This window comes from Syngnathoides biaculeatus, chromosome 6 (assembly GCF_019802595.1).
Source record: "Syngnathoides biaculeatus isolate LvHL_M chromosome 6, ASM1980259v1, whole genome shotgun sequence".
NCBI lineage: Eukaryota > Metazoa > Chordata > Actinopteri > Syngnathiformes > Syngnathidae > Syngnathoides > Syngnathoides biaculeatus.
In genome coordinates this window covers 16635324-16657403 of record NC_084645.1, presented here as the reverse complement: position 1 = coordinate 16657403, position 22080 = coordinate 16635324, and the positions used below count along the sequence as shown (strand labels likewise).

Sequence of the window (22080 nt, the reverse complement as noted above, 5' to 3'; positions counted from 1 at the left end):
AACAGAAAACAAGCTGTGAAGATTTTTATGCCGCTTTTGTTTCCCAACAGGGTCATTAGTTGTAAAATAAAAGAGGCCAAGGTGCTTGGCATAGCTGTGTGGAAGGGTCTAATTACCCAAGAGACACTGGGGGACGAGGGGTGGAAAGAAATGGTCATTTAAATAGGATGTTAATTGTAATTACTGTTCTGAAGTGCTATCGTCATAGCAACCTTAACCCCTCATCGTGTCAGTGAAGGAGAATAGATAAATATATATTGGTAAGTGACAAAAAAGGAAACTTTATACTGTAGATGCTATGGATAATTTTGAATGAATAACTTGCAGGGAAACCCATTCTTGTTCTTCCACTTCTACCAATTTTTCCATGACCTCCTTTGCTCCATGTTTTTCCATTCTCTTACACTTTCATCTTCATCCCTAAAGGCCCCCTACCCCCCTTTGCTCACACACATCACACTATTTGTTCCTCCTGATGTTGCTACATCATCAACACTGACCCAATGTTTTCTTTTCTGCTTGGATGCTTCCTCCTTTAGTTTCTTTCACTGATCGCATACATGCAAGATGTTCACAAACATTCTTCATTTTATAGTGTATATGTCTTCTAGTTTCCACTTCCAGGAAATGGAGTGTGAATATGTGTGTGTGTTTAAGCCTACAGCGTGGCAACATCAACTAAGAACACTATGCAAGATGACATATCAATTACTAATTTCCTTGGCAATAATGATGTTACCCAATAAACATGTTTTCCTTCCCAGTTAATGTTATGGGTGCATGTGTATTTTTATGAAAAAGACACAACAATGTCTTTTTTTCACTTCTCACCCAGTTTGGGATGATTATTAATATTATTTATTTACTGTATTCATTAACGCAGAACGGTTGAGGCTGGTTAGCACATCTACCTCACAGTTCTGAGGACCCAGGTTCAAGTCTGGCCTCGTCTATGTTGAGATTGCACGTTCTCCTCGTGCCAGCGTCGGTTCTCTCTGGGTACTCCAATTTCCTCCCATATCCCAAAAAGATTCGTGGTAGGTTAACTGGAAACTCAAAATTAACCTGCAACCCTGAATAGAATAAGTGTATTGAGAAATGTCTGCATCTACTTAAATATTTAAAAGGGAGAGGTTTTAGCGGTGAGATATATCTTGAATTAATGATTGTAACTCCATACATTACAAAGATTTTCTTTGATGTTGAGCGGTGGTTACATTTATTTATTGTGGCGTACTGTAGTGGTGCCTTTTACCATTTCAGATGTTTAGGAGGAATAAACAAAAAATGAAATTGTCTTCATAAGGATCCAGCTGAGGCTAAACTGAACATGATCCTACAGGGAAGCAACAATCCAGGCAAATTTTTTACCAATTACCTAGCAAAACATTTGTGTAGTCAGGCTCACAAATTCTGTTAATGTTCATCACAAATGTGTGTGTAACACAGTCATTGCGCTGTGTGTAGCTATCAGGTTCCTCCACACCGGACTCATCCAAACATGCCGTGATGGAACCTTCTGCGTGCACAGGGCCACAGTCATGCTGCAACTTCGGCTTCACAAAACTTCTCCTACAAATTGGCAAACATAGATTCACTAGCAGCTAACCTTACGTTTGCCACTTCCTATGCAGGACACAACATTTTTGACTCGTGTCTTCAAGTTTCACATCATTGAACAACAAGAATTAGGCCGACGTAAAAGTGGAAATAGGTTGTTGATCCATGCTCTTTTGTTCATGCTAGCTTGCTCACATCAATCTCGTGATACTTCTACAGTACTTTATGACAACCCGAAACCAGGACCAAGTACCTGCACACAGCTACCTAAAAAGCTTCACTGACATGAAATGCATGATTTTTAGTATGATTTTAATTTAAAAGAGGCAGCCGGAATGAATCATCTGTTTTTTCATGACAAAACATGATTTTGAAGTATGGCTTTCATGACCCAGCGACACGGGGGCGGACCCAAATGCAGGAGTTCCAGGCAACAATATGATATTCAAATTGGCTTTATTCTGGAAACAGGTCAAGACCAGGTGTAGCAGTCTGACAAGGCTGAGCCACAAAAACGCTAGACTAAAGGCTGGATCCAAAAACATGAAACGAGGTCCGATGACCAAAGAGCAAACTAAGAACTTGACAAGACGTGGATAAACAAAAGAGCAGAGACTCGTTGCGACAAGAATAGCTCGACACTAGACTTACTCTCAATAGTAGAGAATCCAACTTGGAATAAATACAACGCAACGAACTGGCAAATGCAAGTGACAAAACTCCATCTTCAATGCCTGGTCTAATTACAGTACAGTCAAATGAACAATAGGTGCGTGACAGCTGTCAGAGGCAGCGCTGCCCAGAGCAGCGGCCCAGCCACGGCCCCCACGGCAGTGGCCAGACCATGCCCATGACAATGGCTTTTTGAAACTCCTTTCAAGCGATTTGTTTTCGAGAAGAAGCAGGAAGTGACGTTATCAGCAGGAGCGCACTCAGGTGGCTTTGTGTGTTTATACCAGTTTTACCTTTCTTCCTTCGTGTTAGCTGAAATGCCGGCTTGTTGTATTGCTGGATATTGTTCGAACACTCGGGAGGATGGATTTACTCTTCATATGTTTCCAAAAAGCCCGGTTCGTTGTGAAAAATGGATTGCACAGGTGCAAAGGACGAGAGCTTTGTGGATTCCAAATGACAGGTAGGTATAGAGCTACAGGAAAAAAAAATTGTTGGGGGGGAGTGGTAATGTCTCAGAACATAACAAAAGATCCATGTACGTAACTCACTCACAGCTTCGGCTGGAGTGGCTTATCACGGCGCCAAGGTGGCTCATACGCGGCACCAAGCTGAGGTGGCTCACCGTGGCACCGAGCCGGGCCGCTTCACGCCATTGTCGTCGCTCGTGGCTGAGTGTGCCATCATCTGCGGTGTTGTTCATCGCCGATAGCTTCGGCGGCGTTGTTCATCTGTCGGAATTGTTCATTGGCTTCCATGCCAGAAGGGGCGTCGGAAAAATAAAAAAATCTGTTGTTCCTCTCCCATAGCAGGTGCCACTGCGTGCTTTCAATGGCGAATGTCCAGTGTGACATCTACTGATGACGTTGCAGGCAATATGGCTACCAATTCGATGTCAAGTGAGACTTCGGCAACTTTGCGCATGGATGACACGCTCTCCACTAATATTTATTTTTTCGTATGGACATTGAAGTGAATAATGTTATATTTTTTTTCATTATAAAATCTATTTTAGAAGGTTTATAGGTATGTCACTTGGGCTTAACATTGATAATAAACGTGCATATATTGAAAGAACAACACACAGAATGCAAAATGCATGACAAATAGCACATTGCTAGTCAATTAGAATTATCCAAATAGAGCACAAAGAGAAAAATTAAAAAATCTTTTAATTTTGCTCTCACCCAGAGCATGACTTGTGATGTGTAAAATGTCTTAAGATGATTATTTGGCTGACACAATATATAGTCAGAGTTTATGCATAAATTGGAGAAAAAAAATAATTTTCTTTATCATTGGTAGATTATTCAAATTAAAGTTTATTTTTCTTTTCTTGAACAGAGCTCACCACAGCCATTAAAAAAATGTCCAGCATACAGAAGTGAAATCCAACCAAAAGTCAATATTGATTGAATACAGCCTAGGACGACCCAAAACGTGCATATTGCAAACACTATCATGTTTGAAAACAGCCGTTTGCCAAGTGGTCTCTTCTAACATGCCAGAGGTCTCCTGCTCGCATTCTATAATCCATCTTCATTTGGGAATCTGAAACAGGACTGCTTTTGTCTAGTCGCATCTGCTCACCTGTTCTTATTGATCCATCATCCCTCCCTTAAATCAGCCCTGCCCTCTAACCTGGACCACCGATGCGCAAGTTGCCTTACAAAGTGTCCCATCCATCTAGAAGTGAAGTGATGGTGCTACTTCAGATTAGAGGATTAAAAGTCATCCAGTTGAGGAGATTGCTGTACTGCAAAACACATTATTGTATCTGGTCAACCAATTCCCAAATCAGCTTTCATTTAAAGCAGCACAAATTCTTGTGCAGTGTAGTAAGGAAGAGCGAAATGGGGGACGTTTGAAGGGTAGCAAGGGCATGACATATTAGTCATTTGGTATTGGCATTTCAGCTTTCCATGAATAAATATGCAAACTAAAACCTTCTGCCCTTATTTTAAATTCCAGCAATGAATAGTGTATACATTGCATACCTAGGTTCTTATCGCTGATCTTAGGGAAATAGCTTTCCCCATCCAAGAAGGGGTCAATACCCAAATGTCTGCTCTTCTCCCGTCACTTCAACTCTCATCTCCACTGGCTTGAGATGAAACTAATACAAATGATCAGATGCAATTTGTTTGCTTCCTCTCCTTAATCTCGGGCATTTTTTTAGTCTTCCTTTGTTCTGTCTCTCCAGAGGGTATCAGCCATACAACTGAGCGTGTACATTTGTGTTCAATTCATGTATTAGTGGTCCAGGACAAGCCTCATATGATGCCTTAACATTTGATATTTTTGTCTTCCACAGCTCATCTCATTTATGAATATTTAGACCAGACACTGGAAATGCACTATTTTCATTAGATTGCACTATCCATCCGGGCACGACAGCTGCATGATAATGAATAAATGAATTAATTTGAGCTGGTTTGATCCACCACCACCAGTCGTCATCGCTCCCTCTTGGTAATGACCTCAATAACGGTGCACACTTTAATGGGATTTTAATTGATTTAGCTGCTGTATGTGTCCTGTAGTCCTCAGACAAAGGTAAGCAAAGGAGCAGATCATTCACTGTTCAAAACGGGTTGTTTTCTGAGAGCTGGTTAAAAAAAAAAAAAAAAAAAAAAATATATATATATATATATATATATATATATATATATATACATAAATATATATGTCTATACAGTAAGAGTAGTCATCAAACAACATAATTGCTTGATAGATTGATCTGTGCCTTTTCAACACAATAAATTAAAGTTCAAGAATTGTAGAGTGGTCTCACAACCTTGGACTATTCTGAATGTGGCACTTAAAGGGGGGAAAAATGGACACCCTTACCCCATAGTATACTGTCAAAGATTTCCCTATTGTGCCCGAGATTATTCTGTGGTTGATGTCCTTGTGTCATTAGTCTCAGTACCACTGATGATAAACCTAATTAATGGTTTTGTAATATTTTTGAGTCCCTCATTAAAAAGGTAAATTAGCACTGGAGTTGCACTATTAAACTGAGCTGCTCCTATTGCTGGTATGCTCGAGTTCCAAATATTGAAAAATATGTTGGAGGGATGTCATATAACACAAACTTACAATATAGTTGCTGCATGTGCTTGTTTTAGTAAATCTATAGTGTTAGATAATGGCAGGTTGTGTTATGTTGCCTTAACTTGTCACGTCCCATCGGAACGAGAGTGGGACCCAAATGCAGGAACTCGGAAGACGCAAGGTAGTTCAAGAAGAGACTCCTTTATTACATGCCGAGGTCGGGGATCGAGCAGGCAGTCCGGTGCAGCAGCGGTAGTTTGGGACGTATTCATACCTCGCTGGCGGAGCGTAAGACACGGAAGCGGAGGACATCAGGGAGCCTACCCGGATCGGACAGGCTTGGTCCTCCGGCAGACGGTCTACCTTGCGTCGGTCCCGGCAACGCCGGGTCTTTCCTGCTGGGCCCTGTATTGGCCAGATCGTTCTGTCACGTCCCATCGGAACGAGAGTGGGACCCAAATGCAGGAACTCGGAAGACGCAAGGTAGTTCAACAAGAGACACGTCCTTGATGCCTCGTTCCGGCACGCCTGTTTGCCCGACTTCTGCTTTCCGTGCACCGACCCACGCCTGTCCACTGACCACCCTCGTAAGCCTGCCGTACTATTACTTCTGATAGTTTGGACTGTCTGCGTGATCTCAGACCTTGGACCGAATAAAGGTTTCCTCTTTACTGTCTGCTATCTCTGGAGTCGTGCATTTGGGTCCACCCTCGAGCCCCGTTTCGTGACAAAACTATTTTACATTGGGTTGAATATTGCGGTGAGACTCTCTTGCGACCTGTCATTTCAGTTTGAGTTCAATTCAGGGAGCTACCATTTGAATATGATGCATAAAAGCATTTTTTTCAGCATTTTTACCCCAACAGTGTGACTACTTAATTAGTTCGTTAAAACATTACAACATTTGTAATAACTTACATTTCCATAATTGAAAATTCATTTCAAATGCCGTCATTTCAATTGTTTTACTCAAATGAAATGGATGTATAAAACGGTAACATTTACCCCAAAATATTTTTCTGCATTTTAAAATGCCAACCATGTTTTTTCAATGCCGTGTATGCAAATATGTTTCCAGTGATGAGTATTTATTATCACATTTTATGTTCACCCAAGTTAATAAGACAATATTATTCATTCAGAATTCTTATGAAGTGCCATGTAAAAAAAAATACTGGTACTGTATTATCAGGCGGCACAGTGGCGCAGATTTAGCCTGTGCGGGTTTTCTCCGGGCACTCCAGTTTCCTCCCACATCCCAAAAACATGCAACATTAATTGGACACTCTAAATTGCCCATAGGTGTGATTGTGAGTGCAACTGGTCTCTGTCTCCATCTGCCCTGTGATTGGCTGGCAACCAGATGGATTCCGTCCAGACCGCTAATCAAGAACCTTAAATAACACAATACTGACAAAATGACATTCACTAAAAGAGCTCAAAAAGCTGTAACAAACTGCTACGATCCAAAGAAATTTTTGAACCAGTGAGAAATAAACATGTGACAACCAGTGGACAACCAGTTGGCACATCTGCCTCACAATTTTGAGTTCCAAGGTTCAACTCCGGCCTGCCCGTGTCGAGTTTGCATGTTCTCCCAATGCCTACATGGGTTTCATCCAGTAACTCCACTTTTGATTCCTTGATGACTCGAAATTGTCCATAGGGGTAAATGTGAGTGTGGGTGGTTGTTTGTTTAACACAGTATGTGTCCTGCAATTGGCTGGTGACCAACTAAGGCTGTACTCTGCCTCTCACCCAGAGTCAGCTGGGGCAGGCTCCAGCACACCCGTGGATGGACAATGGATGGATAGACATCCCTTAGTCTGGAAAGTGATTCAAACACATTTCTAACGCTTTGGACTCCAGTCAACCACGGTGACAGCCATTATTAAACAAATGGGGAAACATGGAAAAGTAAAGAATCTTCCCAGAAGTGGTTGGCCTAGAAAAAAATAGAGTAGTACACCGACTCACCGAGGAGGTAACAAAGGAGCCTGGACAACAGCTAAAGAACTGCAGGGCTCCCTGACCTCATGTAAAGTCAGTGTTCATGGCTCACCAATAAGGATGAGACTGGGCAAAAATGGCCACCGTGGCAGAGTACCAAAGCAAAAACCACTGCTGACCAAAAACAACAAATACTTACCTTCTTTTTAAAACAAAAACAAAAAAATATTTGAATGATTCCAAAGTCATTTGGGAGGATATTCATGGGACTGACAAGACAAAAGTTGAAATTTTGAAAGGTGTGCATCATCTTATATGTATAAGTGTGGATATATGTAATACAGTATTACAGAAAAAGAACATCATACCAACAGAAAAACAGGGAGGTGGCAGTATGACGGTCTGGGGCTGCTTTTCTATTTCAGAATCAAGATGCTATCAATAATGAAACAATTAATTCTGCTCTTCACCACAAAATCCTATAGGTGACTGTTTGGCCAGCTTTTTGTGACTCCAAGCTGAAGCGCACTTGGGTTGTGCCACAGGGAAACGATTCTAAACACATCTGCAAGTCAACTTCTGAATGAGAGAAAATTAAGGGTTCGGAGTGGCCAAGTCAGAGTCCAGACTTGAATCTGATTTAAATGTTATGTTGTATGCATGCAAAATGTTCATGCTGGAAAACACTCCAATGTTGCCGAAGCAAAACTATTCTGGAAGGAACAGTTGGCCAAAAGTCTGGGTCAAATCTCCACAGAGATGTGAAAGACTCATTGCCAGTCATAGAAAATGCTTGATTCCAGTTGTTGCTCCTGAGGGAGGGGACAAATACAATTTCACACAGGGGCAGGTAGCTTCAAACTGTTTTTTTCCCCATTAATAAAATCACTATTTCAAAACTTTTACTTGAGTGATACAGTATTTGTCTGCTATGAGCATTTCTTTGATAATACTGTTTTAGATATTACATTGGTGAAATAAGCATTTGAGAAGGGGAAAATACTTTTTCACATATTTGAATTATGGATTGATGGTTACGTTGGTTGTTTAGTCATGCATTGAACACATTCACAATATGCTAAAAATGTAGAATGTATGTTAAGTGGAATTTAGTGGCAATTAAAAATAAAACCCGATTAAAACTTCACTTGGTTTTAGACATCATAATTAGCATTCCTTTATATCTACCTCAGTGCTTGTGTTTTTACTCTGTGACAATAGGTTTGAAGTCTATGAAAGCCAAAACCGTCCTGTCTTCAATCCATGTTCCCTGACCGAAGTCCTGGTAGTCTGCGACGCTTTCTGGGCAGAGTGCCGACCATAGGACAGGATCAAACACTTGGGGAGGAGATCTCGATGACTGCAGTCAGATGTTCTTTCATCTTTCCCCCACTATTCTAGTACACACACTAATTCTACGTTCCCCCTCCCATGGCTGAGGGAGTCTACACAAAGAAAGCCGTCTGCGGGAACTCTCTCTGTGGTCTACGACTGTGTTTCTATTCTACTGTAAATGATTTATCCTTGGTAGCAAAGCAGATTAACAAAAGAAAAAAAAACTGTTCTATATTGCAATTTTGTATGGATCTACTCCCCCTGATAAATATAGCGTGGTCATGTCAGCATTTTCTCTCTCAGATTTTACAATTCACACAAAGTGTGATCTCACAGTACAACAAATGTGCTGATCTAAATGGGCTCGGATCCTCCCTTTCAGAGGAAAAAGCCAGTAGTTTCTCGCCCCTTTTCTTTATGAGGCATATTTAAGAAATCTGGCTAGAGCAGCTGGATCTACAGGGTCAGGTCAAATCGTTTCACACTACATTCCAGGTTTCTGCAGGTAGAATACAATAAAAGGCGTGAGGCGCAGAACTGCTGCAGAGCGAGCCTGCATTTCTTTTCTTCCTGATTGATGTCATAAAAATATATTTGCAACATACAGTACTTAAGCTTAAAAGATGAAAACTAGATAACCAGGAGAGAGAAAAAAGGGTTGCCACAGGGGAGGCCATCATTATAAATTTGATGTCAACAGTTGATCTCATTAAAATGAGTCATAAAATTAATGAGACAATGGCAAAATCACCTTCCTGCAGTCCCACCCCATCCCAATGACTACTAGCCTCTCCTCTCTCCCAGTACTCACGCAGCCGCCACGTCACAGTGAAAAGACAAAAGAGAGAGCCGCATTACACAGACGCACTCCCAAACCCCCCTAGACAGAGAGAGACAGACGGATTGAGAGGCGTAGCTGATCCTTGAGAAAGAGCGCAGGCTGAGCCCCGCTCTCTAGACTCGCTTCATGCCCACTGGTACCACGAGGCCCGAATCTGACGTCAGTGTTATTTCTGTCCATCTCTAAGCCGGGGAGGGGTTATCATCTCTAATGCATTATTCACACATGCAGTATCACCCAAGACAGGTCTTATCTAAAGAGGACAAAGCAACTATCACCCCCGGCCTGGCTCACCAAAGCCCTTTCTGATGAATACCACTGAATTCTGACTTGATGTAGAATTTTTATTCATTCATAAAATAATGAACGGTAACCTTTTCTTCCTTTCTTAGTAGTCATTTTGCAAAGAAAGCCATATGTTCAGTCCTCGCACAGTGGATTTGAGAGGCTTGAAACTTACAAGATCACAATATAAGATGATAATTAATTTTGTTACAAGAAACATACAAAGAGTAAATGGATTCTTTGCTCACTACTTCAAAGTCACATTCTCACTGACATCTAACGTCAATCTCAGTCTGAACAAATAAAAGATCCCCAGGTATTTCTCATCATTGATGAGTAATTGTGTTTGCATTACCTCGAGTGACTGCTCTTGATGACGGTGACAGAGGAAAGCTACATTAGCTCCCATCTGTTGCTGCACTACAGTTTCCTAACTTGAATCAGCAAAGAAAGAGTTTGTAAAAGCGCCTGCATAAACTTGGCGCAGAGAAACAACGTGCAACAAAAGTCATTAGGCACCGAAACAAAAATCAAACATTATTGTTCCAAAAAAGTAATGAGATTATCCAGATTTCAATTTTCAGTTGTTGTGATGCCATTGAATGTTATGATTTAGATTAGCTGAGTGTTGAGATAAAAACAGCATCGAAGAACACTTGCCTCTCTCTCTCAGTCTGTCATGGATTTGCGACCTTATTTAAATCTCAACATATAAAATAAACAGTCAAACCCCATCACTGTCACAGCTATAATGAGATGATACAATCAAAATTAGATGTCTATTGCACTCAAAGGGCCACTTATACTACCCTGAACTGCTGAGATGTTGCTTATATCATGTAGCATTTCTTGCATCATCGTCATATATAGTAATAATTTTGGCTTCTCTTGTAACTCATCTGTATGGACTTGGCTTTGGAGCCACTGGGTTCAGGTCCTGTTGCAGACAATTGTAAAAATGGCAACTACTTCAGGAGCAATGCAAAAATGGCAACGTTCCCTTGAGCAAGGCACTGTAATCCCCAAAACATGAGGTGCAGCAATGTTTGCACATTCCTTTCACTCTGACATCTCTTACATGCCTGCCTGTGTCCGATCAAGTTGTGTGTTGTGATATGCAACACAAATACACAGCAGAGGAGTGTTGAATTTCCCCTCGAATAATAATACGAATAATATTCATTTGTCCTCCACATCGTTTATCCTCGCTAGGGTTACAGGCGTGCTGGGTCCTTTCCCAGCTATCTTTAGGCAAGATGCTCGGTACATCCTGAACTGGTTGCCAAACATTTCCAGGGCACATTTTTTAAACAAATGACCTTTTGCACTCACATTTACAACTACGGGCATGTTACAGTCTTCAATAAAGCTACCGCGTATGTTTTGGGGATGAGGGAGGAAACCGGTGTGCCCGGAGAAAACCCACACAGGAACGGGAAGAATATGCAAACTCCACACAGGTGGGGATTTAAACCCTCAGAACTGAGGCCAACGCTCTAACCAGTTACTCCGCCATGCCGCCTATCACCACCAATAATAATATTGACAATAATAACAATGAGTCACTGATTGTGTAATGCAATGGCTCTCAGCACTGCCTCCCCAAATGCAAACATTATTACTTGGTGGGAATCACCAAAAACATGAACAACAGCTGGATGTAACTGAAGAAACGCATTCCTGGTAGCCCTGCACCTGCTAGTCATAACACTGTGGTCCCTCTTGGAGGCGCGCCCCCGAGTTTGAAAATCACTGGTGCAGCGGTATACTCGGCTGACTTTGGTGCAGGCAGAGTGGGTTGAGTGGCCACTCGGGGATGGTGTCTATATGTGCCCTGTGGAGTCAGCCTCTCGCCCCAAAGTCATCTGAGCGAGGCTCCAGTGCCCTGTGACCCTAACCAGGATAAGCGGCATGGAACGAAAGAAATAAAATGTAAATGTAAATTTGTCTCAAATACGCACATTTAGGCATGGAGTGTTACTGATGCACTTCAATTTTCTGACTCATATTTAGTGATTCTGTGTGAATGAATGGAACAAGAAAAGCAACCAGTGCTTCTTTTACATTGCATTCCAGATAAAACTGGTGCTTTGGACTTTCATTTCAGTATCATGGAGATTTTTTTTAGCCGAGCCTTTCAGACTGATCTTTCCAAAACAATATTGTATATGTTTCTGTGGCGTACCTGTTCACACAGCTGTTGGCTGTTTGTAGATTTAGAATATTAGATGGATGGCTACATCAGTTACCCTGTCTGGGTCAGCCCACCTCTTGCCCAAAGTCAGCTGGGATTTATGCTCCAGTTCGCCCGCGAGCCTAATGAGGATAAGCAGAAGAGTAAAGAGATGGAGGGATAACGTCTGAACTTCAAATGAACCGGTTGTTCTGACGATCTCTTTCAACTGAAAACACACGAATGAAAACTCCTCCACCCACAGGATACTCCACCACTGTGACTCCAAATTCACAACCAGCATTTTTGACGTCATTTGTGTGTGTAATTTTGAATTAAACAATCAAAAGGGCAAAAGAAAAAAAAAAATCTATTCGTGTGAAACGGACAGGAGATGTCCTCTCCTGGCCAAATGGGGTTACTACAGGATGTGGCACCTTTTCCCTCTTTGGAGAGTTAATTTCCTCACTTGTTACAACTCCTTGTAGTCTGAATTTAGGTAAAAGAACTAAATTTCGTCCCAAAAAATAACCCTTGAAAAAGTAACTCATGAAGTCATTCCCTTAGATAAGTAAAAAAGTATAGTCAAGTTAAAAAAAAAAAAAAAGTACAAAGTGAATTGACACTTTTCAACCTAATAATAAAATACATGAAATTTTTGTACCACTCCAGATGATTGGCTTGAATTGTCTGGGGACGAAACAAAAATAAAAACAGGTTGTCTTAATGTGTATAATTGCAAAGCATCTTGAGTGTCAAAGGGGGGAAATGCTTACTAAAGGGAAAAGATAAACATGTCTTTGTGTTTTTAAAGTAAAGTTGTATAATGTACAGGAAAACTAGTTAAAAAATATAATTGATTGGGAGCGGGAGGAGTTTGTGCTGACTGGGATTAGTCGAAAGTGAGCACATTGTCTAATTTCAGTCTGTGATTTTTACGGTTTTGTTTTGGCTGTGGGAAACGAAATCTGTTGGAAATGGATAGGTTTCTAATTGCGTCACCACCACATTTAGACCAATCACATGAATTAATGATGGAAAAAAACTTCACGCTTAACCTATCACCTGTGTTCTCTGACCTCTGTGACACACAAGATGGCGTAATTGGAAACCTGTCCATAACGTATTATGTTAATGATCAAACGTGACGTAATTTACTGCCAGCGAACTTGCCAACAATTCAACAAGCTAAGTTTACAAAAGACTAATGTGTTTTTAAAAAAAATCTCACCTATTAATGTTTATTTCCAGTTTGGAGTTCCCTTGTTGTGATTGTACGACGTGTGTGTAACCGTAACCTTGTTATTTCGAGTTTACGACCACGCCACCCACAAACATGGAATGCCAAATCACTTTGTCCCCCACTCGCTAAGTGTCCCGTAGGAACGCGATTTCGGTTTCCGCCCACAACTCTCAAAACATGCATGGTAGGTTGATTGGAGACTCTAAATTTCCCGAAGATGTGAATGTGAGTGCGATCGGTTGTTTGTTTATATGCCCCCAGCGATTGCCTGGCGACCAGTTCAGGGTCTACCCCACCAGTTCGCCCGAAGATATCTGGGATAGCCTCCAGTGCTCCGCAACCCCAGTGAGGATATGGGGAACAGAAGATAAATGAATAATGTAACTTTTCTTTCAAAATCAAATTGCACAGTGTATTGAAATTTGTGATTTTCAAGTGGAAACATTTTGACTTGTCCTGTCATGGTGTTCAAGTCCGACTCAACTCAACTCTTCCATAGGTTTTAGCCCAGCAAGTACCTTTAGCAGCGAAGCCCATACTTACTTCTCCCCAACCATTGGTCCAGCTCTCCACAGCTAGGAGAGTGTCCTGATCTAAACCATCCTGGGGCCTCCTCCCAGTGGGATGTGCATGCAAGACCTCACCAAGGAGGCATCCTCTTAGCAGATACCCAAGCCTCGGAGTAAAACCAGCCAGTCACATTTTATGATTGTGGTATGCAGCCGACACAATATGTGACCTCATTTTATGGTCAAACCCACAAGCCCCAAAACATTTCTCTGCCCTTTCCTTAACTGCAATAATCTTACTGCACACTTAGTGGCACTATTTCCCCTTCCTTGCAGTTAGAAGACGAAGAAGAGATGCTTCGACTTGCAAAAGGACGAAAACACGTCGTGCGTGATTAGAAATACAGAGCAAAGGTGAACAATGTCATGATTTTAAGTTAGACGAAGAATCTGGACAGACGGGTTAGAGTATCTACCAGACAGTGGCGTTAAATTAATCTGCAGAAAAGTGTCGTCATGAAAGTCGTTCTCGTTGCAGGGAATGTTTACTTGTCAAAACCGATGAACGCAGACACAATCAAATGAGATTTGATTGACATTGTCAGAGGTACTGTAAAGTTTTTTATAATTTTCAATAGTTTGTGGTTTATAGAATGCACCCAACATTAAATCCAACTTATGTTAAGAAAAAAGTATGACATTACGCACTATTATTGTCTTTGTAAACAGACCTCATTTTATTCATTTGGAATGTAATTTTGACATGCACCTCGCTAAACAGTCGTAGAGATGCTTGATTAAGATGTTTTATTTGAAGTTGTAAAAAACTTGTCGTTACTCTTTCTGATATACAATGTGTATACAGCATTCAGTATACAGCTGTTGTTTTATTTTTAGAAATATTGAGTGACTACGTGTGGCTTGGGGCTGACTTTTCCTTTTTAAATGATTCCATCATGGAGGCCATACTTGACTTTCTAAACGTATTCCACATGGAGACCAGTGGACTCTCTCTGACACTTGGCCTCTTCTTCCTGGCTCTTCTGTACTGGTGAGTGTCATTCTGATGTTGTGATTGCTTCCACAATCCCATTTAAAAACTACTGTAATCACGACAACAAAAAATGCTTAGTTGCCAAAGTGATTTAGACAGCCAACGATAACATTTGCAGATATACCAGTGTAGCTAAGAGAATATAGTTCTCATTTTTTCCCCCCCACAGGTATTCAGTTTACCCATTTTCAGTCCTCACTCGATGTGGAATCGAACATCCAAAGCCAATCCCCTTTTTCGGCAACCTATTCCTGTTTCGTGAGGTGGGTTTGGATTTACTGGATTTTTGGGGTTAAAAACAAGTCTTTTGTTTGTATAATTCAAAGCCATAATCCAGATCCTTTTTTTTTTTAAAAATAAGAAGAAAATCATTTTCTCTCAAGCATATATGACTGGTTAGCACGTCTGCCTCATTGTTCTGAGGGCCCGGGTTCAAATCCAGCCTCCCCTGTGTGGAGTTTGATTCCATACAAGGCAGAATCTAAATTTCCCATCAGTGTGAATATGAGTGGGATTGGTTTGATGCTTATATGTATCCTTTGTACCCACATTCCAAAAATATGCAACATTAATTGGACACTCTAAATTGCCCCTAGGTGTGATTCTGGGTGTGGCTGTTTGTCTCTATGTGCCCTGCGGTTTGCTGGCAACCAGTTCAGTCTTGCCCAGATTCAGACGGTGTATGAAACAGTATGCCCGTGACCAGGCATGGGCATACTGTTGCATCCATCCATCCATCCATCCATCCATCCATTTTCTTCACTGCTTATCCTCACGAGGGTCGCGGGGAGTGCTGGAGGCTATCCCAGCTGTCAACGGGCAGGAGGGGTTGTACACCCTGAACTGGTTGCCAGCCAACCGCAGGGCACATAGAGACAAACAGGCGCACCCACAATCGCACCTAGGGGCAATTTAGAGTGTTCAATTAATGTTGCATGTTTTTGGAATTTGGGAGGAAACCAGAGTGCCCAGAGGAAACCCACGCAGACATGGGGAGAGCATGGAAACTCCACACAGGTGGGTCTGGGATAGAACCCGTGACATCAGAACTGTGAGGCCAACACTTTACCAGCTGCGCCACCGTGTCGCCCCACCCTGAACTAGTCAGCAGTAAATCACAGGGCATATGCTACTGACAATTTAGAGTCAATTAATCTGCAAGTTATGTTTTTGGAATGTGGGAAGAAAATACCCACATAAAACCCACACTGGCACAGGGAAAAATTCACACGGGATTTGAAACGCCAGACTTTTAACAATTAAAATATTTTTTTGTTTCAGCATGCGAAGATGAATTGAAATCTGTTGTGTAGTTTTTTTATCCTCCTAGTTTGCAAACAAAAATGTATTATAATTATAATGCCTTTTTCTTTTTGTATGTAATTTCAGGGTTTTTTCCATCCCATGTCTGACCTCATAAAAACATATGGTCGAGTGTGCGGGTAGTTACACAAACATTTTCTTCAGCATCTTTACGTCATACAGTAATGTCTTCTTTTACCTGAGCCTTTTAGCTGTCCTTGTGTTTCAGCTACTACTTAGGACGGCGAGCGGTGGTCGTCGTGGCAGACCCTGACATGCTCAGACAAGTGATGGTGAGAGACTTTAGCAGCTTTCCAAACCGAATGGTGAGTGGACAAAGAAAAACTTGTGACTGCTTCTCTTGCAATATTTACATGCTTATCTCACTCCCTGCCCTGGCTACAAAATTGTGGATACCAGAAAATCACGATAAGATCCAATAAAGCTGTATAGAAATACTTTACACTTTTCAATATGCACTGTCAGATACTGTAGGTATTCATTTAAAAGTAAATTCATTATTGTGACTGTAGTATGGCATAGAACACTACAGCATCTAACTGACGCGTTGAATCACATTAGAATGTCATGCTCGTACTGTACAGTGTCCGGTGAATGAATTAACTACTTTATCTACTAAGTCCTGATGCCATTGGGAAGTTAATCAGTCGTTAAATGTTATTAATTGAATGTTGTTGCTTTGAATGTAGACCAATCGCTTTGCCAACAAACCCATGAGTGATTGTCTTCTCATGTTGAAGAATGAACAGTGGAAAAGAGTCAGGAGTATTCTGACTCCGTCCTTCAGTGCCGCCAGAATGAAAGAGGTAGGAAATGAGATATTTTAAATACAAGAGGACAGTATACTCTGAGGCTTTGTGCAAATTGTAAATAAAAACTGAACACATTTGTAAATCCTTTTCAACCGATATTCAATTGAATACAACGCAAAAACAAGAGTGTTCAAAGTGATCAATGTTATTACCTAGTTTTTGTTGTTGTTTGGCAAATATTCTCTCATTTTGAATTTGGCGCTTGAAAGATGTGGATAAATGTTGGGCAGGGGGAAAAAAAAATTAAGAAGTAGAGGGATGCTCCAGAAAAAAATGCAGTTTTGTAATATTCCACTGGTGAACAGGTTAACTGGAAACAGGTGAGTGTGGTGATTGGGCAGAAAAGTAGCATCCCTGAAAAGCTCAGTTGTTCACGAGCAAAAGATGGGGCAAGGCGCTCTGCGGACCTCTGCTTCAGCAAATAGAACTCTTTCAGGATGTACCATTGCAAGGAACTGAGGGACTTCATCATCTACGGGCCATACTATCATCGAATCTTTGAGCAACTCAACTGTACCTAATGCAAGAATTTGAAATAATTCCACCAAAAAAGCGTCAACAATTAGTGTCATCAGCAACCCCTGAGTCAGCTTTGTTAGAATGTGATGCAGGCATCAAATTCAAAATTATTGAATGATTGCAAAAAATTAATAAATGACCATTTGAACAATAAATCTCTTAGTTATAGGTCGGAAAGGATTTGCAAATCCTTGTTGTGTTTTGTTTTTATTTAGACTTTACACAACGTCCCAATTTCCTGAGAGGTGGAGCTTGTACACTGATTGAAATGTACATAGTGAAAACTCCTACTGTTCATTACTGTATAGAAAACATGTTTAAGAGTATAGAAAGGGTTTATAATTCCATCCATTTTCTTAGCTGCTTATCCTCACAAGGCTCGTGGGAGTGCTTGAGCTTATCCCAACTGTCAATGGGCAGGAGGCAGGGTACACCCTGAACTGGTTGCCAGTCAATCGCAGGGTACAGAGAGAGAGAAACAGCCGCACTCACAATCACACCTAGGGGCAATTTAGAGTGTCCAATTAATGTTGCATGTTTTTTTGGGATGTGGGAGGAAACCGGACTGCCCGGACAAAACGGATGCAGGCACAGGGAGAACACGCAAAGTCCACACAGGCGAGGCCGGGATCGAACCCTGGAGCTCAGTACTGTGAGGCCAACACATGCACTTACAGCTGCTCCACTGTGCCGCCGGTTTAGAGCTCTTGAAATGCAACACAAAGTTCTTTACAAAAATTCAAACTGACATTTAAAATGCCCCAAAAAAATACTCAAGACTCAACCTTACTTCCCCCACATACAAATGGAAAAAAAAACTTGAAAGGCAGATGATGAACACACAGTATACATCAATTGTCTGACGTTTTCTCAGTGTGCTTGTTTGGGTTTTCTCCAGGTCCTCCTGCTTCCTCACGTGCTGAATATGTATATCGGGTTCATTGAAGACTTGAAATTGCCGCAGCTTTTCCCAGAGTCACCTGGGATAGCGTAGAGCTCACTTGCAACTCCATTGAGGACAAGTGCTAGAGAACATGGATGGATGCATAATTTTAAGTATTTCAATAGTGCTATCGGTAATTGTCATGTCAAAACGTGTGTGTTCCAGTAGATGGTTCCATTCATCCAAACAGCCACGGATGCCTTGATGAACAATTTGGATGTCTATGCTGAATCAGGGGAGGCTTTTGACATTCACAGGTGAATGCAGATTTTAAACAAAAGATGGGCCCGTTCAGCCATTGAAATTATGTTTCTCGCCCTTTTTCACGTCAGGTGTTTTGGTTCATTCACTATGGATGTAATTGCCAGCGTGGCGTTTGCAACCCAGGTGGACTCTCAGAACAACCCAGAGGACCCGTTCGTCCGCCATGCTCAGATGTTTTTCTCTTTTTCTTTCTTCAGGCCCATCATGCTTTTTTTCAGTAAGGACATGCAATCATAACATAAGAACAATTTGCCAGTACTTTTACATGTACCATACAGAGATAATAGTACAAAATCCAAAAGGTGTGCGTGTGTACAAACACACACAGAGTATCGATTATATCCCACCAGTGAGTCTCATCATTTGAATAATGAAACGATTTTATCTGCAGTTGCTTTTCCGCACATCATGGCTCCGCTGGCGGGAATCATTCCCAACAAACGTCGTCGCCAAATGAACGAGTTCTTCATCAACAGCATTCAGTGGATCATCAAACAGAGGGAGAAGCAACCTCCTGAGCAGGTCCAAAGAGATCCTCTTAAATGCATTATTACCCTTACAGGGATGGTTCCATATTAAATCATTTTATGATGAATTCATATCAAATGGATCTATACATAGAGGCGGCGGGATTTCCTTCAGATGATGTTGGATGCGCGCAGCAGCAAGGAGGATGTGTCTTTGGAGCACTTTGACACAGCGAGCAACAGCATCGAGTCCCGTCACAGGAGTTCAGAGACTAGTCTTCACCTTTCGGATTCGTCCACCCGGCGACCGTCAAAAAAGTTGATAACAGAAGACGAAATTGTCGGCCAAGCTTTTGTCTTCCTGCTGGCTGGCCACGAGACCAGCAGCAGCACGCTGGCCTTCACCTGCTACCTCCTGGCAATCCATCCAGAGTGTCAGTGCCGAGTCCAGGAGGAGGTGGATGACTTTTTCAGCAAACATGTGAGCTTGTTGCCTTGTTTCCATCTTATCTTAATGCTGGAAGTTTGCTCATTGAACGTGTGTTCCCTGGTCGCTGCAGGAGTCTCCTGACTACACTAATGTCCAGGAGCTGAAGTATTTAGATATGGTTGTATGTGAAGCATTGCGGCTCTTTCCTCCTGGATTCAGGTAAAGGTCACAAGAATTACAAGTGCCAAAATAGGACCAAACGATGGAGAGAAAAGAAGTTTCCAAAAATTCATATTTCATGTCCTTGCTCAAGGTTTTCACGAGAAATCGAGCGGGACTGCGTGGTCAACGGGGTGTCCCTGCCAAAAGGAGCCTTATTGGAGATCCCACCGGGTTTCCTTCACTATGACCCGGAGCACTGGACTGAGCCAGAGAAGTTCATCCCTGAGAGGTATATTTGTTCCTTCCTAAATATAATAAATATTAGTTAAGAACTGAAATTCATCTCACGTCAGCCGAACCAGTATACCGCATTTGTGCCTTAAAAAGATCATTCTTTTTTGCCCCCTTTACTTTGGTACAAATCATGATAAATACATTCAGCAATTGCAATTTCACTAATAATATCAATCAGCCTTTTCAGCTTTTGTAAATATATACATAAAAATAAGATACAGTACGTGTTGTTGCAGGGCATAAAAAACAGTCCACGTGAACAACCTCTTTTGAACTCAAACTTTTGAGTGAAATTTTGCAATATTCAATGTCTTCAAATATTTCTACAGGAGGTATTTTTCACAGAACTTTAGTGCAAAGGCGTCACAGCATTTTGTGTGCTCCTGAATTGTTTGCTTATTTAGCCTTCACAAGTGCATCAGTTAGTGCGCACCTCAGTGGACAAAATTAGCAACTACAGTCACTGAAAAGTTTCTCCATTCCCACGGACCGTAGCAAACCCCCCCAACGGTTGTGGCCCAGAGGCTGTATGTTTGACACAACTGCAGTACACCTGCACCAACAACGATTTTGCAATGTCAACATATTGAGTCTTAGTGTGAAAAGTATCACCTAGTGACAATCCCTCCAAGCTCTGCTTAAAACTCCTCACTACAAGTTTCTGTTTGGAGCGTTCTGACAGAACTCTTTAAATACAATTTCAATTTAATACGCACATTGATGTCATTCAATTTGTTCACACTGGAGGAATTAGGTTGTGGAACATTCATTCGTCTTCCATTCCGCTTATCCTCACAATGTAGTGTTAACCCAATCGATGGCAGCGTCCCATTTTTGGGACATCATGATTTTCACGCATTAAATCCTTCGGTATGTCAAAATATTCAAGTGTTTTAATCTGATTCTAGTTCTGGGACGATCTACTAAGAAAACCCAAGTACCCTCTTGCGTGGGACAAGATTATAAATTAGTAAAGTTATCCTATAACTTAACCGTAAACGAAAAAGAAGCGTTATTTCCTTGATTGTGGCCTGTTAGAAAACTTTTATCTCAATAAGGCAAAAAATTGCCAACCTGTCCATGAATGGGTTAATCCATCTTTTGACATCTGGATTTTAAAATATAGCCAACTGCCATAGAAGACTAAAGCCACACATTTTAGTTTTCTTTCTTCCTTTTGTCAGAAATTTTGTGTACTTAAAATACTCTTTTGTACTTAAAATGCTGTTAACAACCTGAAATTACAATCATTTTAGTGAACACAAACCTGTGAAATGAAAAGCATGCATGTCTCTTCTAGATTCACCCCTGAGGCAAAAGCTAGTAGGCATCCGTTTGTGTACCTGCCTTTTGGGGCCGGGCCCCGTAACTGTGTGGGCATGAGGCTTGCCCTGTTGGAAATCAAAATCGCTCTGGGTCGTCTTTTGCACAGATTCAACATCATAACCTGCTCTGAGACAAAGGTGGGTTGCATTATTTATTGTGCATCTGCTTTTAGTGTCAAAACAACAATGGTACATATTTGGACTCTTTTCTTCGTCCAGGTTCCACTCGAGTTGAAGTCATCAAGCACCCTGGCACCCAAAAATGGCATTTTTATCAAGCTCACCAAAAGAGACAAGAGATGACTACTGAATTAAATGTGCTACTAAGAAGTTTCAAAACAAATAGAGCCCTGTAACTTTAAGGAAGCAGAACACTAAAGACAAGTCACACATCTCCAACACTGAAACATCCAAACCAAATGTATGACATTTTGGCTAAAATAATCCCAATCTTGAAGCTTCTTAACTATGTGAATAAAAATGACAGTGGGTGAGTGTAAATGTGTGATTTGAAAACGTGAGGTTATGCAAAGTACTGTTGGTGATAAGTAATTCCCCCTCCCCACAACATCCCATGATGACTGTTGTAGTTTAACATTTTTGTAAATTTGTTACATAAAATTGTGTAAATTTTTATATTAAAAAAAAGTCATGATTGTGTTGATTTTGAAATCACCCAAAACCAAATATAACAAGAAAAAGTCATCTTACTAGTCAAACAACAGTTGTAATTCTACAGTAATGTTCAAACTCCAGAAATGCAGTACAATTTAGGATTCCAAATGCAATGTCATTCCAGCTGGATGCAAGAGAATGATTTTGGATGTTTTTACATTATTATTTTCTTAAGTTGGACCACCAC

General features: G+C 41.2%; 1 protein-coding gene across 3 annotated transcripts; it reads left to right on the top strand.

Moving 5' to 3' along the window:
- Nucleotides 1-13011: 13011 nt before the first annotated feature.
- Nucleotides 13012-21576, top strand: tbxas1 (thromboxane A synthase 1 (platelet)). Of its 3 annotated transcripts, none has more exons than XM_061821969.1 (18): nt 13012-13300; nt 13378-13496; nt 13616-13830; nt 13962-14039; nt 14164-14232; nt 14588-14676; nt 14849-14942; nt 16069-16121; nt 16211-16307; nt 16692-16808; nt 18445-18533; nt 18609-18757; nt 18932-19062; nt 19162-19488; nt 19568-19656; nt 19751-19888; nt 21194-21356; nt 21438-21576. In XM_061821969.1, exons 6-18 carry the CDS (start codon nt 14618-14620, stop codon nt 21519-21521), a joined length of 1590 nt encoding a protein of 529 aa, XP_061677953.1. In that variant the 5' UTR covers nt 13012-13300; nt 13378-13496; nt 13616-13830; nt 13962-14039; nt 14164-14232; nt 14588-14617; the 3' UTR covers nt 21522-21576. The 3 variants fall into 3 exon arrangements, with proteins under 3 accessions (XP_061677953.1, XP_061677952.1, XP_061677954.1); XM_061821968.1 differs by having other exon boundaries at nt 13013-13300; nt 14523-14676; XM_061821970.1 differs by lacking the exon at nt 14849-14942 and having other exon boundaries at nt 13013-13300; nt 14523-14676.
- The last annotated feature ends 504 nt before the right edge of the window (nt 21577-22080 follow it).

Coding starts and splice junctions, on each gene's coding strand:
- tbxas1 (XM_061821968.1), top strand. CDS start 14,582: ATGGAGGCCATACTTGACTTTCTAAACGTATTCCACATGGAGACCAGT. Junction 14,677..14,848: donor TTCCTGGCTCTTCTGTACTG/GTGAGTGTCATT, acceptor TCCCCCCCACAG/GTATTCAGTTTACCCATTTT. Junction 19,063..19,161: donor AGAAGCAACCTCCTGAGCAG/GTCCAAAGAGAT, acceptor ATCTATACATAG/AGGCGGCGGGATTTCCTTCA.